Genomic DNA, 17,888 nt, shown 5'->3' with positions numbered 1-17,888 from the left:
GACATAAAATAAAGCCTTATGTATTGATTAGTGGTATCTTTTTTGGTTTTTTTTTTTGATTAGTGGTATCTTTTTAAAACAATCCTCTAGCATTTCAAAGGATGGCCTTGTATATGCTCATTGATGTTTACGTAGCATTCTGCGAAGGTGGGGGAGCATGTAAAAAAATTGGGAAGACGTATGCTAGAAAGTTTTTCCCTTTCTCTACTCCATCTTAGCAAAACAGAAAAACAATTCAGAGTTCTACTTTTTTGCTATTTCTTTCCCATAAACATGAGGCCAGAAAACGTTCGTAAGGTTAAAATGCATTGACTTTAGGATTAGGAGAAATAAAAGCTTCACGTCTCTCATGATAGAAGCTGCCATCCCTGGCGCTTGAATTTCGTGAGTGGGCAAAGAGACCGCCACTCTTCCCCCAAGTGAGAGAAATAAGAGATCCCCTAGAAACTGAAGGAGAGCGCAGTGATGGCACCTAGGGGTTTGTGGGAAACCTAACTGCTAAGCTGTTGGCTCCGTGTGTTTGCCTTTCTTGCTGCTTCTCTGCTCGTGCGGCTTGAAGGCCAGGGGATTGCCTCTCAGACAACTCATTAACGGCTCCCTGGTTCCCGCCATGCTGTCTCCCCCCCGCTCCATTCACAACGAAACTGGTGGTGGTGCAAGTGGACGTGGAGGGTAGTGTTTTAGGGTTGTTTTCCCCATGTTTACAAAACACATATATAATACTTTCTATATTTAACGTTGTTAATGATACAATGTGTGTGACAGTGCCTTGCATGTGGCAGACATTTAATAAAGGCTTTGCTGACCTACCGTTCAAGGACAGTGAGCATCAGAGATTCAGCTTTTTTTTTTCTCCTGGTAGTTTTCTTAGAGCCAGTACCTGTAAGCTCAACTTCAGCAACTATTTTAACATATACCACAAATAGCTGTTTAGGAACCATGTTGACAAAACCAGTTGTCAAATAGATTTGAAAGCCTTTAAGTCATTAATGTGAGTGTTTTAAAAATTGGGGGAAAAAGACTGCCAGATCAGTTCAGTGTCTTGTTTTGAGAGTATTTTAAATGCACCTCTTAACAAGGGGATTTGGGAAAGCTCCTGCTAGTAAACCCTCAGAACTGCCATTTTCCAGCGTGCCTGGTCCTGCCAGGATCTCTGTGCTAGATTAGAGGTATTGATCCGGGAGGGTTCTGACTCACCTGTGGCAACTGGCATGTAGCTGGTGTCATGGTAGGAATATGTAATTCACATCTTCTGAGCCCGACATTGTACATGACAGGTAAGTACAAGTATGCTTGACTGGTGGTCCTCTACTCTGGTTGTGTAGGAACTTAAGATTGATACTAAGAAAATGGAGGCCATAATGTAACTACTTTTTTTCTTTCTGGCACTATGAAGAAATCCTTGTTGGAGAAGCCCTCGGAGCTCATGTCACACTCATCCTCTTTCTTGTCCCTCACCGGATTCTCTCTCAATCAGGTGGGTCAACAGTGAAGAATCCTGCATTGTGCTTTTATTGTAGGCTGGAACTTCCTTTCCCGTTCTATTTCAGTACCCCTATTTTTCTCTTGCTTTCTCTCCCATATATTGCTGCCTTCCAGATTTTTTATCCTCTGTCTCTCTCTCTGATTTGGGTATATGAGATACTTGTTTGTTATAAATTTGAACCCTTTAACTTCTCATTAATATGGAAATCCTTAGGGCTCTGTTGTTCAGGCAAGTGAATTACTTGTACTTTTTAATCTGGGTTGTTTACATAGATAGAGAAAATAAAGGGTGAGGGAAAATGAATTTAACAGGGAAACCAAAAGAAACAAAAGTCTTCAAAAGTTTGTCTTACTAAGAAAAGCTTAAAGTGGGGCACCTGGGTGGCTCAGTCAGTTAAGCGTCTGACTCGATTGTGGCTCAGGTCATGATCTCATGGTACCTGAGTTTGAGTCCCACTTCAGGCTGCAGGCCGACAGCACGGAGCCTGCTTGGGGTTCTCCTTCCCTCTCTCTCTGCCCCTCCCCCACTTGTGTGTGTGCATGCACGCACGCACACAGGTGCACATGCACACTTTCTCCCTCTCTCTAAATAAGTAAACTTTTTAAAAAAAGAAAAGCTTAAAGTGTATCAGTCATTCATGAACATAAACATTGCATTTGCTGAAATCTCTTTCCTTGCAGTGAGTTTATAATTTGGTTGTCATTGTCTTTCAGGAAAGATACCCAAATAACAGTATGTTCAATGAGGTATATGGGAAGAACCTGACAACCAGCTCCAAAACAGAACTTAATCCTTCGCTGGGCCCCCAGGAGACATCACTGTACTCCCTCTTTGAAGGGACCCCGTGGTCTCCATCACTTCCTGCCAGTTCAGGTATTGGCTAGTCTTTAAATTACAGACCTTGCATTTCTAATACCCTCAAACTGATGGTGAATCAGTATGATTTTACATTATAAATATATTAGCTGTTCTGTTTTTTAAGTAATTTCTGAACGAAAATAGGAAAAAAGCCTGATGAGCCAGTTCATGAAATAAATGCCACTAAAAAAAGCTTTTTCTTACATCCATAACGAGCAGAGTTGTAAGGGAGAAAAATCTGGGTTTTGGCTTAAGGTTTCCAGCTGTTTTTTAGTTTGGTTTGTAGATACTCATTCTTTGTAGGAAAAGTTGAACTTTTTAAAATAGAGGGGTTTTTTAATCCCAAGTTTATACTTGGAGTTTGATTTAATAGTAATTCTTAAGGTTAGGCAATTAGAGAATACCATTAGATAATTTATCTGAAACAGACATGCCAAAATAGTGCATGCACAAAATTGTCTGCTTGGTTTTGCTTTTTTTGTTTTTCTAAAGCAAGGAGTATGCCTTAAGACGGATTAGTGCATCTGGCAGAGTCCCTTTGGGGGCCCTTATTTTTACCTTTGTCCCAAAGCCCTGTGGTTATTTTTAGTAGAATTTAAGTGATCAGATCTACAGAAAACTCAAGTTCTTGGTATGTTTGTGGAACATCTATTTAATGTCTTATGTTGTTTTATTGTTGGTATTTACTAGATCATTCAACACCAGCCAGCCAGTCTCCCCATTCCTCTAACCCAAGCAGCCTGCCGAGTTCCCCTCCAACACATAACCATAATTCTGTTCCATTCTCCAACTTTGGACCTATCGGGACTCCAGATAACAGGGATAGGAGAACTGCAGATCGGTGGAAAACTGATAAGCCAGGTGAGGTCCAGACTTCTTGCCTAGTGAAAGTGAAGTCACTTACTCTGCCCTTCTCTGGTGTTTGGTGTTTGGCAATGATAGAACATCTTGAATTCTTATCTCTTTGCATCTCTCAGCCATGGGTGGGTTCGGCATTGATTATCTCTCAGCAACATCAGCCTCTGAGAGCAGTTGGCATCAGGCCAGCACTCCAAGTGGCACCTGGACAGGCCACGGCCCCATGGAGGATTCCTCTGCTGTCCTCATGGAAAGCCTAAAGGTGAGTGAGTTTTAGGAAAACAGGAGCCACGAGAGCTGTTTCTGCTTTTGTTCACGTAAATAGCTAGGCTCATTCCTAAGGCCCTTAGAACTGATTGATCTATAGCACATATCTAGCTAAGTCCTAGAAACATGATCTGCCTTAGAAGATTCTTGAATAGGAAGTTGTTTTTAATTTGTGAATTCTCTGCTGATAAAGCAGTTATCCTGGGGATAGGGGCGGGGACAGAAACAAAGGTTTTAGTTGCATTCTGAGGTCAAAATTGTGATTCATTTTGGAATGTTTGATTGAAGCCTTTTGTGAACAAGTAAAAGAAGGGTGTCTAATTTTGGAAATGTTTTGTTTGCCTAAAATCTTTATAGTAAATATTCTGTGGTCTCACGTGGCACTGAGTTTTAGTGAAAACTACTTTCACCTTTTCTGGTTTAAAATCATCTGGTTATAAAAATAACAGGAACTGACTGGTCTTAAAGACAGTCTTAGAACAACTTCTTCTAATGGCTGGATCTTTTTAGGGGGCGGGGATCTTGGGACTTATATGCCTTTATATTTGGCGAGGATTGAAAAACAAATCCCTTTCAGATATCCAGGCATTTGACCTCTGCTGACAAGCTCTGGGCTGTTTTTCAGTCTATCTGGTCCAGTTCCATGATGCATCCTGGACCTTCCGCTCTGGAGCAGCTGTTAATGCAGCAGAAACAGAAACAGCAGCGGGGACAAGGCGCCATGAACCCTCCACACTGAGGCCAGAGTGGCAACCCTGGGAACGAAGGCTCCATAAACCATGGCATGTTGGGTTTGCAGGACTGGCCCGTACAGTCCCCTGCAGGTGGCAGCCCTCTCTTCTGTCTCTTGCTGTCGAGAGGGTGTAAGCGTTCCACCAGCGCGCTGAGTGTGCACGAAATGTCCGCAGTGCAACAAAAAGAAAAAACCATCAGGAACTCTCTGTCCCCCCAGGGCCTTCCGGAGGGAGAGAGGAACTGCTGTTTGTTTTCACTCAGTTACCTGATGTCACCGCCTCTCACCTTCCCCGTCGTGCATGCCCCCAGCCACAAGGGAAGTGAAAGCTGAGAAGGGGAGGCAGGTGGGAGAAGCCGGCGGGAACTTCTCGGTCCTGTTTTCCTCTCTGGGGAATAAAATAGGAATCCATTAATGATTGCTTTGCTGACTGAGAATGTAGTTGAGATTATTCCTGAACATCTTTTATTATTGTTATTACTCTCGGTAGTATAATGTCACACTGAATTCTTCCATACACAACGTGCTTCTTCTAGTCAGTGTGTAGCAAGGAAAAGCCCCGCTCGCTGCTCCTGCGAGAGGTTGGTGGTGACAGGATGAGGGAAACGGACCTCTTCGGCCAGTGGCAGTGCTCCACGAGGGAGAGTCCAAGGCCTCAACTTTCACTCAGAAGGTTCTGGCGGCCCTCCTCTGGCCTGGAGACTCCGGCAGGAAATGCCCTTCACTCTGTAGGTGCTCGAGCCCCGATCGAGGATGCAGTATGGGTGGTGGTGCTGGGCTGGACTGGCAGATGACTGCTGGAAGATTTTAAATTAATGTTTTTGATTCCTGTACATTTTACCGTAGCGTAGCGAGCAGTCTCACGGAAGGCAGGCTGGTCCATTCGTGGCCTGATACATTTTAATAGGTAGAAGCTTTCAGTGTGGTTATTTTTTGTTCGATTGGTTTTTGTGACCCCATCCTGCTTACCACCCACCTCCTCCTGTCCCTACCTCCATCCCTTTTCTGCCCTGTGCTGTATGCTAGTAATTGTTTCTGTTCCTGATGTGTACGACATCTCGCCGAGAAGCAACAGCATGGGGTCCAGCAGTTGGGGCCCAAAAGACAGTCCAAGGAGGAAGGAAGCGGCGGCGTCTGCGTGCGTGCACCGCAGGCCAGGCCCCGGCCCAGCTGCGTCCCCCGACCTCCACTGTCAGAGTGAAATTCAAGGCAACATGGACACATGTGCACCATGCACAGAAGAAAACACAACGAAGTCCATTCTGGAAAAGGCGAAAGAAAGGAAAATAAACTTTTATTTGGTATTTATTAGAAGGAAAGAGGACTGAACATTTTCTTGTGTAGAAACAGAAGGACAGCATTTCTGTTAGTTCCTGGAAGAGTAATATTTTAAGGGGAAATGATGGAAACAATCTAAATGTCCAATTGCTGTGCTAGTGGTAGGGTCTGTTTCTGGGAGGTCTCTCCTGTGTGTGTGTGTGTGTGTGTGTGTGTGTGTGTGCGCGCGCGCGCGTGCACCCATCTGCCCATCTGCTCTCCTGGGGGGAAGGGGAGTGTGTGTGAGTGTATGGAGTCAGCGTGGGACTCACAAACTGGAAAACAGCTGCAGAGCAAAGCACATCCAGGAGCCCCGGGTGTCGCTAGAGTCTGGGCAGCCCCAGTGATGAAAGGGGTGAGGTGAATGCTCGTTGCTCTTCAGAGAGTGGTTGGAGCCCCGTAGGCTCACAGTATTGCTCCTTAAGTTTGACGTGGTGTTTGGGGATTTTTGTTTCTGTTTTTTGTTGTTTTTGGAAAGGTCTGAAAGGGTGAAGCCCCCCACCCAATGGCAATATGAAACCCTCTGTGCTTCTCCCCAGCTCCTTCCCTGGGTCCACCTCTCTCCCAGTCCCTCCTTGCCCACTACCTTGACCCACTCTGTGTGTTTGAGCTCTGCATTCAGGCAGCTGTAACATTCCAGTGTTCGAGCTGTCCCTGAGTCTCACACCCCAGACGAGCTAGCCAGGTTCACTCTCTCACTCCAGTCCTGCCAGGGTCCCATCTGCAGCCCCGTTTCTGCATGAGAATTTGGTGTTTGGAATGTTTTCTGATTCTTGGGGCGGGGTTTCTCGCCTAATCATCCTCAACGTGGAGTAATGAGGAGGGAGAGGAGAATCTTCATCAGAAACTGGTTTTGTGTAGTAAACCTTCTCTTCTGTTTTTGTTTTTTTGTTTTGTTTTTTGTTTTTTGTTTTGGTCTGTCTGTGCAAGACCTGCAGCTGCTGAAATCAGCTTTGCCTTTAATTAAACCATGTTCTCTCCAACCAGATCTGTGTGTACATGGTTTCTTTTCTAACCTAAAAATATCCTACTTAAAAAATAAGTATTTAAACTACGCACAAGTCACCTAGGGCAGAGCGGAGATGGCCAAAGATTGAATATGTTTCAGGGTTATTTTTGCTTTTAGTAGCATTCCAAACCAAAGTGCATTATTATGGAAAGGGGCGGGTAGAAAGAAACTGATGGTCACAGTTCTTTTCTCTGATAAAGATTGGCTTATGCAAAGAAGTTAACCCTCCGTTTTTATCCCTATTTTTACTGTTAATAAAGCCACAGTAACACTGTTTACAAAGCCCCACATGCTGTACAAAGAAGGAGAATTCTTGTGGAGAACTCCAGGTCTCCTGGAGAGAGAGGAGTTCTATGTATTTGTGGAATCATTCATCTAACTTAACCCTGAAAAATCAAGCCTTTTGGTTAAATGATAACCAAAATAAAACCATACATAGAATTTTATCATATAAATTAGTACAGTACATACAAAATGTTAACTAACAGGATAGTCCTAACCAGCTGGCTTCCTGAATCTGGCTTCTTTATATCGCTTAAATGTTAGTGGCACATATTCAGTAGTGAACTCTTAATAAGTGTCCCTCTCTGAGAAGGCATGAAGGGATATAACTCTAGTATTGTAATTCTCTGTGGAATTGAAAATTGTATTCCTTGGGAAGCAGTGAGACTTGTAATAAAGAAAATGTGTAAAAAAAAAAAAAGAAAAGAAAAAAAATGTGTACCATCTAAATTACCTGTAAACTTACCTCGGGCTCTAGGAGTCTGTGACTACAGTGGTATAGGAATAGGGGTAGTTGTACGTAGGCCTTGGGCCTGCACTCTGAGTCTTGTGTTTGCAAGTTTTTTATTGAGGTATCACATACAGAAGTGCACCAACAGCAAGTCTACAATTCAGTGAACTTTTACAAAGTGAACACATCTGGGTAGTCAGCACTCCAAGCAAGAAACATTACGAACACCCTAGAAGACCCCCCCCCCCCGACACACACACACACACACCTCATACCCTTCCAGACGTTTCTACCCACTCTATCCCAGCCCACCCCCCACCACTGGGTTATCATCATCGTAAGTTCTCACATCATTGTCTAATAGGTTAAATTTTCAGTGGGAAAAGTAGATTAGTTAACACTTCCAAACAGTAATGTCTCAGTTCAGTGTTCTACAGAGGCATGCTAAACTTTGCAAACTGTAGTTCCTTTTCTCCAACTTTGTAGGTTATAGAACATCCTAGACTCCTCTAGGAGAGCTTTCCATATCCGTAGTTGCGTGTTCTTCAACAAAAGCTTTGGGGAAAATGCCAATCTTCCCTTTGCACTCCCCTTCCAGCCAGTCTTCATTCACTGATAAAAGGAAACGTATACATCGATTTCTTTCTTTTTTAAAAAAAAAATTTTTTAACGTTTATTATTGAGAGAGAGAGAGAGCATGAGCAGGGGAGGGGCAGAGACAGAGAGAGAGAGAATCCGAAGCAGGCTTCAGGCTCTGAGCTGTCAGCACAGAGCTGGACGCGGGGCTCGAACTCACAGACCGCAAGATCATGACCTGAGCCAAAGTCGGTCCCTCAACCAACTGAGCATCGATTTCTGAAACCAGTACAGGAAAATTACCTTCTCTGGATATGCTACCCAGATCAAGAAGTCTGTATTAGTGATTTAAGGGAGGCGTGAACATAGGACTTCACCATCTTATTGGTTTCTGCCTTAGGATAATTGAGCAGTCAAATGCAGAAGAATCCATTAGATTTTTCAAAAAGTTGTCAGAAAAATTAGATGAAAAAAGTTGAACAATAATCTTGAGATGCAATTTTTCTTTAAACAAGGGAAGAGTTTTGTCCAATCCCTGTTGGGAATCTTTATGTCCCTGTCCATAGAAAGGGACGTCCCATAAACTAAATAGTTGACCTTTGCACAATAACAAGTTTGAACTATGAGAGTCCACTTATACACAGATATTTTGATAGATAAGTACACTGCTGTAAATGTATTTTCCTTATGATTTTCTTAACATTTTTTCTAGCTTTATTGTAAGAATACAGTCTATACTACATATATAAAATGTATGTTTACCAACTGTTTATGCTATCGTTAAAGCTTCTGGTCAACAGCAGACTATTGGCAATTGACCTTTTGGAGAGTCAAAAGTTCTACTCAGATTTTTGATTGCGCCTGGGGGGGTGCGTGTTGGCACCTCTAACCCTGCGTTGTTCAAGGGTCAAATGTTTATTAATAATGAAAGTCCACTAGTGAATGATCAAAGAATTGAGTTAGAGCCAGTCGTGAGTTTAGTCCATGTTTATAAAACATATGGATCTTAATGGCTCCAGTTTTGAGCCTTTAGTAAGTTACAGGCACTGTTCTAGATACACACGCACACACACTCAGACTTCATAATAACTCCATTGTAGATATTATCCAGGAAAGGAGACCTGGAGAGATTAATAGCTTGTTCGGGGTTAATTCTGCCAATAAATACCAGGCATCTTAGGTTTGACCTACTCCAAAGCCCATCTACTAGAACATGAAACTAGTTCAGAAGTTCATCTTTGGATGTAAGACATCTAGATCAGATGCTGTGTGGATCCTGTCCCCAGAAACTCTAATTAATGTGGGGTGTGGCTGAGCATCAGTTTTTTTCTAAAGTTCCCCCCAGGTAATTCTAATTGCAAACCACTGCCTTGATCCTTTGCACTTAGCATGTGAGTGACTCAAGGACTAGAGTATTTGCTTGTCTTGGATCCTAGGAGGATACTAGAAATCTCAGGGGTGCCTGGCTGGCTCAGTCAGTTAGAGCATACGACTCTTGATCTCGGGTTTGTGAGTTTGAGTCCCGCGTTGAGTGTAGAGATTACTTAAAATCTTAGGGTTAAAAAAAAAAAAAGCCAAATCTCAGGGCCCACCCAAAACCTGATCGAATCCATTTTAACAAGATTCCCAGGTGGTTCATATTAAAATTTGAGAAACGTTGTGAATGAAGCCATTTCATAACTGTTGAATATGATTGAACTCACCCTCAACCCCACTGTAAATCCACTGTTTATGCTGAATTGTTTCCTCTTTGAGTGGTCTGATAAAATTTCAAACTGTTTTGTGGGTACGTAACTGAATTAAACCAGCTTTGATTTACAATGTCACAATAAGGAATATGCCACCTTCTTTTTTCTCAGCCTATCTACCCAGAAGGTTTTTCTGTGTGTTCTCTAGTTTTTATCTCCTCCTTACCCCATCCCCCACCAAACAACAACAAAAACTGGACAAAGTAGCTAGTTGGTTGATACTGACATTTAAAAAATGGTGCTGGAATGGGGGGGGGGGGGGTGCCTGGGTGGCTCAGTCAGTTAAGCGTCAGACTTCAGGTCAGATCATGATCTCATGGTTCGTGAGTTCGAACCCTGCTTTGGGCTCTCAGCTGTCAGCACAGAGCCACCTTCAGATCCTCTGTCCCCCCTCTCTCTACCCTTCCCTGGCTTGTTCTTTCTCGCTTTCTCAAATAAACTTTTAAAAAATTGTGCTGGGAGTTACTAAGCCCTATTCTCCCCTGTTGGAAGATCTGCACTGTCAGTGTCCCCGGTTTCTTTCTTTTATTACTCCTATTTTGAGCTAGTTGCCATACAATTGTATATTCACTACCCATTAACTTTAAAATCTCATTTCTTAAATCTTTTGGATTTTTCCGTTATAATTGGTAATAGTATTTGGTTTCACTACTCTGCATTGCTAATGCAGATTTCTGGTTTTTGAACAAAGCTTTTGATGGGACTCTTATACCTTTCAAGGTAGAGAAATAAGATTATGTCAAACCATGAGTTAGAAAAGGGCTTCTCATGGTCAGTAGACCAGCATCACACTGGAAGCTTCTTAGAAATTCAAAATTGTGGGCCCCAGCCCAGACCTGAATCAGAATCTCTAGTTGCTGGGCCAAGGAATTGTATTTAACAAACTTTCAAGGGTGTTTTGGCATACTGAAGTTTGTGAAGCACTAAGTTAGAACTCTCCACTTACACTGTTTCAATTTGTAGTGTGTTTGATTGCTAACAGAATCAGGAAAATCACCAGACACAAAGCAATGCCAAATAGCTTCTTTTGAGGCAAGATTTACCCCCTTCTTTCCTCCTCCTCCTTCAAAAAATACATCAATTCAAAGAACTATGGTTTGCAGAAAAGTATCCTTAGGGCTTGCTGCAGAGGCAAAATGATCCGAGCCACCTTCCAATTTGTTAACTCTGGAAATGAGAATACATGTCTTCCAAAACATAGCCATCTTTAATAAGAAGAATGTTAGCTAAGTCTGCCATTTGTTGCTTCCCTGCCCAATGGAGCAACAGATAGAAAGGTGGAACATTCCATTTTCCTCCCTCCAGCTGAAAACTAGGAAGGATATTGGAAGCACTGGCTAAAGTTTGGTTTGTAGATGGTTAATACTTCCCTCTTCCCTTGAATTTATTTCTGCCAACACAGAAATTAGTTTCTGTCAACCAGGAGTACTACTTACCCATTGATATAACCTGGATTATGTCCCCTTCCTGAAACTCCAGGTCTTCTGGCTGGGTAGCCTCATAACTGAAGAGTGCTACCACTTGGCCTCCTTCCTTAAGCTGAGGTTCTGTTGTCTGGTTATTAGCTTCAGATTTTTCACTTTCCTTGGGTTCGTCAGGAAAGCCTTGGTCACCCTGAAATAATAAAAGGCCAGTGAACATTGACCATCGCTAAAGAGATCGGTGAAATGTCAGTGTAGCACCTGGGATATAAACTTATAAAGGCAAATTTGTGATCAGTCCCTAGCATAGACCTAACATGCACTTTATGAACATTGGATGGTCAGATAAATGAACCTAAAAGGTCTGCAGGAACCTATACAATCTTAAAATCTTCAGAAACTTACAGTAACTCTGGAAAAGAGTAGGGTACTACTCTGCAGATGGAAAAACAGAGATTGAGTCACAAGTGACAGAACCAAAAGTCAAACCTGGGTGTCTGACTCTGAATCCAATACCCTCTCCCCAGCACCCACAACACTAGGGACTTTGTTAGAAATGTATATTTCTGGTCCTGTCCCAAACCTATCATTAAATCAGAAACTCCTGGAATTGTGGGGCCCAGCAATCTGCATTTAAACAAGCCCTCTAGGTAATTCTCACACTTGATAAAGTTTGAGAATCCCTGCAGAGCTTCTTCCCAAAGCCATGAAAAAGGCTTTGCTTTCTGGTCTATGTAGCTACACATCCTAGTCACCATTGTGGTCATTTTTGAGCCAAAAATGTTGAAAAGAAGAGGGGTGTAGTTTCTAAAGAAATGAATCAGAATCAAACAAATCCACATTAGAAACCCTGCTAGGGTAAATGCTGTGCCGACCCTTCAAAGATCTCACTTCCTAACGTTGCTTCTTCCAGCCTTGGCAGATCCCTTTTACAGAAAGGCAGTACAGTAAGGTAGAAATGGCCCTACGGAGTCCCAAGGCCTGGCTTTGTATCTTGGCTCCACTGCTTTCCCGTTGTGTGTCCCTGAGCAGGCAGTGTAACCTCTCTGAACTTGTTTCCTTACCTGAAATTGAGGCTAGGACTGAAGCAACAGGATGTAGAATAGAAATAGCTGGCAGTTACTAAACACTCTGGGAGAGGATTAGTGTGTGTGTGTGTGTGTGTGTGTGTGTGTGTGCACACACACACACACACACACACCTCAGTATTTAAGCTTGGTTAATGGTAAGTGTTCCTGCACAGAGTAGATTTTTAAATGATAGTTCATTTTCCTGCTCTTCTAGTAAGTGAATGAGAACATCCTGACTTGCCACCAACAAGAGTAAGGGGCAGTGATGAAGAACATTCAGCAATGACCTCTGAAGCTGGACTGAGGGCCAGCAAGACTCTGTGCTGGGAATTTGGGGAGGGTTAGCCCCGGACAGCCACTAATGAGACTGGAGCTCTCTTCAAAGGACAAAAATCGACAATAATTAAAAACAAACCTTTGAAGTGGAGTAAGCCACATTTAGGGCACAGCTCCTAGGCAGAATCCTTTCAAGACGATACCGAAGGGATTAGTCCCAAGACGGACAATTGAAAACCTAGGCTGACCTTTCAAACTTCCAAGGGAACCCCTTGCACCAGCACTCGCCCACCCCTGCCCAGGGTCCCGGCTCCCGGCCTCTCAGCCAGAGGCACCAGCCAGGCCACTCCAGTGGCCCTACTTCCTGAAGGCAATTTTCTGAGCTCTTAGATACCACCAACCTGGGGCTAGAGCTACAGGGCTTTCCTCCAGGCACACCTTCTTTGCCTCCTCCTCTCCTACTCATTTTTCTTTCTCAGCAAACATGCGTCTTTGATTTCAGTGAGAACCTACCAAAGAGACCCTTCCATGACTAAGCAGAAACCCCTGCCCAGCTGTGGGGATGAGAGGGTGTGGAGGAGGGACTCCCCTCACAGGGCCCCAAGGCCTGGGTGGTCTGGAATAGCTTGGCCAGTGTGGTCATTTCCATAGTCTCAAAATCCAATGGTAGGTGAAAAACAGTAGCTCTCCGAAGGGTTCACACATGACCTGTTGAATTTTGTACTGCCTACTGCTGTAACTGCAGATGCCGCCATCTAAAAATGCTAAAGCAGGAGCTCCTGGGTGGCTCAGGCAGTTAAGCTTCCAACTCTTGATTTTGGCTCAGGTCGTGATCTCACGGTTTAGTGGGTTCAAGCCCCACTTCGGGCTCTGCGCACTGGCAGCGTGGAGCCTGCTTGGGGTTCTCTCTCCCTCACTCTCTGACCCGCCCTGCTTGTGCGCTCTCTGTCTCTATCAAAAAGTAAATAAACTTTAAAAAAAAATGCTAAAGCAGGACACAGGGAGTCGGGGCTAGTGGGGGCGGCAGGCGGGGGGAGAACTGAAGGTGTCAGAAGGACCATGGCTTTGGTCAGTGGAGACGGGAGTCTCCTTGACTATGTTAGGACTCCCCAGTGTCAGGGCTATGCATGGGGAGCTGAGTACTCAGAGGAAGTCTGCTGGCCGGCCAGCCTCACAGAGCCCCCTGCTTTACTCGTATGCCCCAGAATCCTCCATCCCAAGCAGTCATTCATCCTACTTTCTCCCCTGTTCACAACCTCATCCTAGTGCAGCAGCATGCAAGGCTTTCCATCATGTGGCCCTGTTGCCTTGCCAACCTGTCTCCCGGCACTCGCCCTGTCGTGTCCAGTAACACCGACTCCCCCTTCACCCACTGCCGACTCTTAGGGTCTTCCCTCTGCCCTTCCATCTGTATAAGGCGCCTTAACTTCCTCCACCTTGCTAATTGCTATTTATCACTTTAAGGCTAAGCCTCCAGATGATTTCAGCATCATTTTCTCTAGGAAGACTACGGACTTGTCCCACCTTCCTTCAACATGTTTGGGTGAGAGTGCTTCCCGTGTGCTTATAAAACGGTACGCCATTCGTGCATTTCTGTCAGTTTACTTAACACATGCCCTGCATTTTCCCCCAAGAAGAGCCTATGTCTTACTAGTTTTCTTTTTAAGTCTATTTATTTTGAGAGAGAGAGAGAGAGAGAGAAAGAGTGTGTGTGTGTGTGTGTGTGTGTGTGTGTGTGTGTGTGTGTACACGTGCATGAGCAAGCAGGGGAGGGGCAGAGAGAGGGAGAGAGAGAATCCCAAGCAGGCTCCATGCTGTCAGCACAGAGCCCGACCCAGGGCTGTAACTCATGAATCATGAAATCACGACCTGAGCAGAAATCAAGGACTAAGATGCTTAACCGGCTGAGCCACCCAAGCATCCCATGCCTTAATAGTTTTTATATCTCCAGTGCCTAGGGAGAGCAGAAGTGTTCAGCAAATGTTTGTTGAAGAATAAATAGACAAATGCTGGAAACAATCCAAATATCCACAAAGAGGTGAATCAATAAACAAATTGTAGTATTCATACTATGGAATACCTTTTAGCAATACCATCAGCAATCAAAAGAAAGGGATTATGGGGTGTCTGGGTGGCTCAGTGGGTTAAGCATCTGATTTCGGCTCGGGTCATGATTTCATGGTTTGTGGGTTTGAGTCCTGCATCGGATTGTCTGCTGTCAGCACTGAGGTTCGCTTTGGATCCTCTTTCCCCCATCTTCCTCTGCCTCTACCCTACTTGTGTGCATGCGCACGCACTCACACACACACACACTTTCTGTCAAAAACAAACATTTAAAAAATGGACTATTACAACAAAAAAGTATATATAAAAATGGAAGAGTATATATTGAAATGGGTGATAAAACAAAAATGTATACATACAGTATATATATTCGTAGGAATATATATGTACTGTACCATCCACTTACATGAAATGACATAAAAGACCAAAAAAAAGTGTGTTGGTACATTGACAGGTATGTTGATGGATGCTTTTCAGGGGCCATGGTTGTGGGAAGGAATTAACATCAACAACAAGAAGAAATGGCAACTTTTCCCTCCTGGAGACAAAGGGACCGTCAAGAGTGTTAACTTGTAGCCACTACTTCTAGCCTCTAACTCTGCTCCTAACTCCAGCTAAGTCTTTTCTAGGCCCTGAGGTCTAGAAAGGTGTCCAAGAACGTAGGCAGGCCCTGGAGTCAAACCACCCACCGAGCCCTTGCTCCTCTACTGATGGGCGGTACTCTTGGTCAAGGTTACCTCTCTTTGCCTTGTCTCCTCCATTATAAGATGGGATGACGGTTCCTCCGAGAGTTTCGGGGACTGTAAGGATGGATACGCAGCGTGCACTTAGCACACCGTATGGCACGTGGTTAGTTCCTAATAGAAGCTTCCTATTAGTAGGACGTTTATCCAAGTCCTCTCTTTGTGAACTAAATGCTCTCTATTACCTTCCAGCCTCAAGTGCTCTTCCCGTGGAAACTTGAAGTGGAGAATGGCTAGGAGCTCAGCCTCAGTTAGGATTTTATTCCCACCTTGCTTGAGAGTGATGGGCCTAAACGTTGGCTCATTTACAGGTGCTGGCAGAGAGGACTGAGAGGCTTCCTGGGCATTCTTGGGCCTGCTCTTCTCCCGTAGGGACCCCTCTCCTGGCTGCATCCGGGGCCCCTAGCCCCAGGTGAAAGGGAGGCAGAGGTGTTAGCCACCCTAACCTCAACACCAGGCACAGTGCCCGGCTCACCGAAGCGCTCGGTAAGTGTCGGAATGTGGACTGTCCTTGAGGAAGTGGCCCAGTACAGACACGACCTCAGGTGCCCTTGGGCTCGCCGCACTCACCACTGTGTTCTCACACCACACAGTCAGGCTGTAGTTTTTCACCTGGGCCCAGGCAGCCTTCATGTTCTCTTCCGAGAGGGGCACCAGCTCATTGCTGTCCCGAGGCCGGTAGCTGGGGAGACAGGAGTGAGAACCACGTCGGAGAACAGCAGTGCAAATTCTCTTCTCTCCTCCAGGCCCATGCCAGGCCCCCGGCTGCACCCTCTCTGCGGGTGGACCCACCTCAGCCGAGTGTGCTCCGGCAGGAGCTCCAGTTTCTTAGACACCATGTCCCGGACCTGGCTGTAGGGGAGCCCGGGCTGCGTCTCCATGACCACCGTGTACTTGAAGTGCACCTTGAGCGTGTAGGGCATGGGAATGCTGAGCTTTACTTCCTGAGGGGAGAGGAAGCAACGAGAACTCCTGAGCGTCCGAGGCCTGTCCTGAGTGTGCTCACGGGGAGTACTCGGTGTGGTGGGGAGAGGCCAATAGCTCACCGGCTCGACAGCCGCGGGAGGACTTTCAGAGAGTCCCTAGACCCCTCCGGCCTGGATGGGAATTCCTCCGGGCCAGAAGATCTGGCCCACGGGCTGAAGGCCAGTAGGAAATGCGTGCACTGGGCGGGGACGGTTGTCGAGGGGTGCCTAGCCCAAGGATGGCGTGTGGTGTTAGCTCACCCACCCTTCCTTTGGGACTCTTTCTATAATCCAGGGAGACAGGCTTATGGTGGATAGCTTAAGCTTTTTCTTTCTCTAGCATTTGAAATAGTGCAAGGAGAAACGGTTACCTTGGACTCTTCTTTTCCTTTTTGACCTAAATGGAGAAGGTAAGTAAAACAAAAGAAGATGGTGAATGAACACTCTGGGCCAGCCCCTGACTTACACAGAAGGGAACCCTCTTAGAACAGGACACCAGCTTCTTACCTTGAACTCCGGGGTGATGCTTCACCCTAATAAACCGTGGGGGAATCCCACTGCAGGGAAATGGGCAAGACGAAGCCCAAACACACAAATGAACCCAGTCCCTGCCCACGGGGAGCATACAGGCAAGTGTTGGAGGACCAGCACGTCCCCAGCAATGCATGGGGTTAGCAGGGACCCGAAGTCCAGTTAAACCAGTGGGCTCTGGACTCATGAAAGCAGGGAGTGCAAGATGAGCCAGGGGCCACGAGAAGCAACGTTAGAACCACTTATTTTTACCTTGTCCTTTATTTTTGTGTATGTTTCCTAAGGTGCATAATATATTAATGAAGCAATATGCACATAATTTATATAAGAGAAATCTGCATGAAGATACTCACTAGAAAGAGCACATGATCAAAACCACTGATCTCAAACCCAGCTAACCACTAGAATTCCTTGGAAGGTTTTTTTTTTTTCTGGAAATACAGATTCTCAGGTCCAATTCTAGGCCTAAAAAATCAGAATCCAAGGCCTAGGAATCTATATTCATAAAATCTTTCTAGGTTAATATGTGATCGTTGGGGCGCCTGGGTGGCTCAGTTGGCTAAGCGTCCAACTTCGGCTTAGGTCATGATTTCATGGTTTGTGAGTTCGAGTCCCATGTGCTGACAGCTCAGAGCCTGGAGCTGTTTTGGATTCTTGGTCTCCCTCACTCTCTGCCCCTCCCCCACTCACGCTCGCTTGCTTGCGCGCGCGCGCTCTCTCTCTCTCTCAAAAATAAACATTAAAAAAAACTTAATATGTGATCCTTGTTGGGCCCCTAGACAGAAAAGATAAAAACAAAAAAACTGAGGGTGATCTGAGAGGTAATTAGAGAAATTTTAATACGAAATATACACTATAATATTATGTTAATGTTCAATGTCCTTGACATAATGATTGTGCTGCGCTTATGCAGAAGAGTAGAGCTAATGCTCCAGTGTAGGGTGAAATGTCATGAGTCTGTAAGTTCCTTTCGAGCGTCTCAGAGGGGAGAGTGGGGAGCGAAGCAAGTACACGGTACAAAACGTTAACAATTGGTGAATTTAGGTGAAAGGTATTCTGGTGTTTATTGTGCTACACTTTTCAACTTTTGATCTGTAGCTTTGACGTTTTTCAAAATAAAGTTGGAAGTGTGGGGAGCACCCGAAAGGGTCCTGGTGAACTGGCAGGCATAACACCCACCCATCCAGGATCTGGACAAACCATCTATTCAATGCATCTCTACCAAACCCTTCT

General features: G+C 44.9%; 2 protein-coding genes across 13 annotated transcripts in view; one reads left to right on the top strand and one right to left on the bottom strand.

Moving 5' to 3' along the window:
- SMG7 (SMG7 nonsense mediated mRNA decay factor) overlaps window positions 1-6,507 on the top strand; it is a 91,475-nt gene extending 84,968 nt beyond the window's left edge. For 7 of the 11 annotated variants that reach the window (XM_006942751.4, XM_006942752.5, XM_006942748.4 and 4 more), the window contains 5 exons: window positions 1,397-1,477; window positions 2,200-2,359; window positions 3,035-3,205; window positions 3,322-3,464; window positions 4,095-6,507. In XM_006942751.4, the coding sequence (XP_006942813.2) occupies window positions 1,397-1,477; window positions 2,200-2,359; window positions 3,035-3,205; window positions 3,322-3,464; window positions 4,095-4,208 (669 nt within the window). In that variant the 3' untranslated portion in view covers window positions 4,209-6,507. Of the gene's footprint in view, window positions 1-1,396; window positions 1,478-2,199; window positions 2,360-3,034; window positions 3,206-3,321; window positions 3,465-4,046 lie in introns of all 11 variants that reach the window. The other 4 variants (XM_045049094.1, XM_023247826.2, XM_023247825.2 and 1 more) reach the window with 1 other exon arrangement.
- An 850-nt stretch (window positions 6,508-7,357) lies between these two features.
- NCF2 (neutrophil cytosolic factor 2) overlaps window positions 7,358-17,888 on the bottom strand; it is a 34,091-nt gene continuing 23,560 nt past the window's right edge. For both annotated transcript variants that reach the window (XM_003999260.6, XM_045049095.1), the window contains exons 11-15: window positions 16,496-16,521; window positions 15,952-16,103; window positions 15,730-15,841; window positions 11,022-11,199; window positions 7,358-7,873 (exon numbers count right to left, since the gene is read on the bottom strand). In XM_003999260.6, the coding sequence (XP_003999309.1) occupies window positions 7,761-7,873; window positions 11,022-11,199; window positions 15,730-15,841; window positions 15,952-16,103; window positions 16,496-16,521 (581 nt within the window). In that variant the 3' untranslated portion in view covers window positions 7,358-7,760. The remainder of the gene's footprint in view (window positions 7,874-11,021; window positions 11,200-15,729; window positions 15,842-15,951; window positions 16,104-16,495; window positions 16,522-17,888) is intronic.

This window comes from Felis catus, chromosome F1 (genome assembly GCF_018350175.1).
Source record: "Felis catus isolate Fca126 chromosome F1, F.catus_Fca126_mat1.0, whole genome shotgun sequence".
NCBI lineage: Eukaryota > Metazoa > Chordata > Mammalia > Carnivora > Felidae > Felis > Felis catus.
The sequence above is the reverse complement of the archived record's forward strand: the minus strand, read 5'-3'. Positions and strand labels throughout refer to the sequence as shown.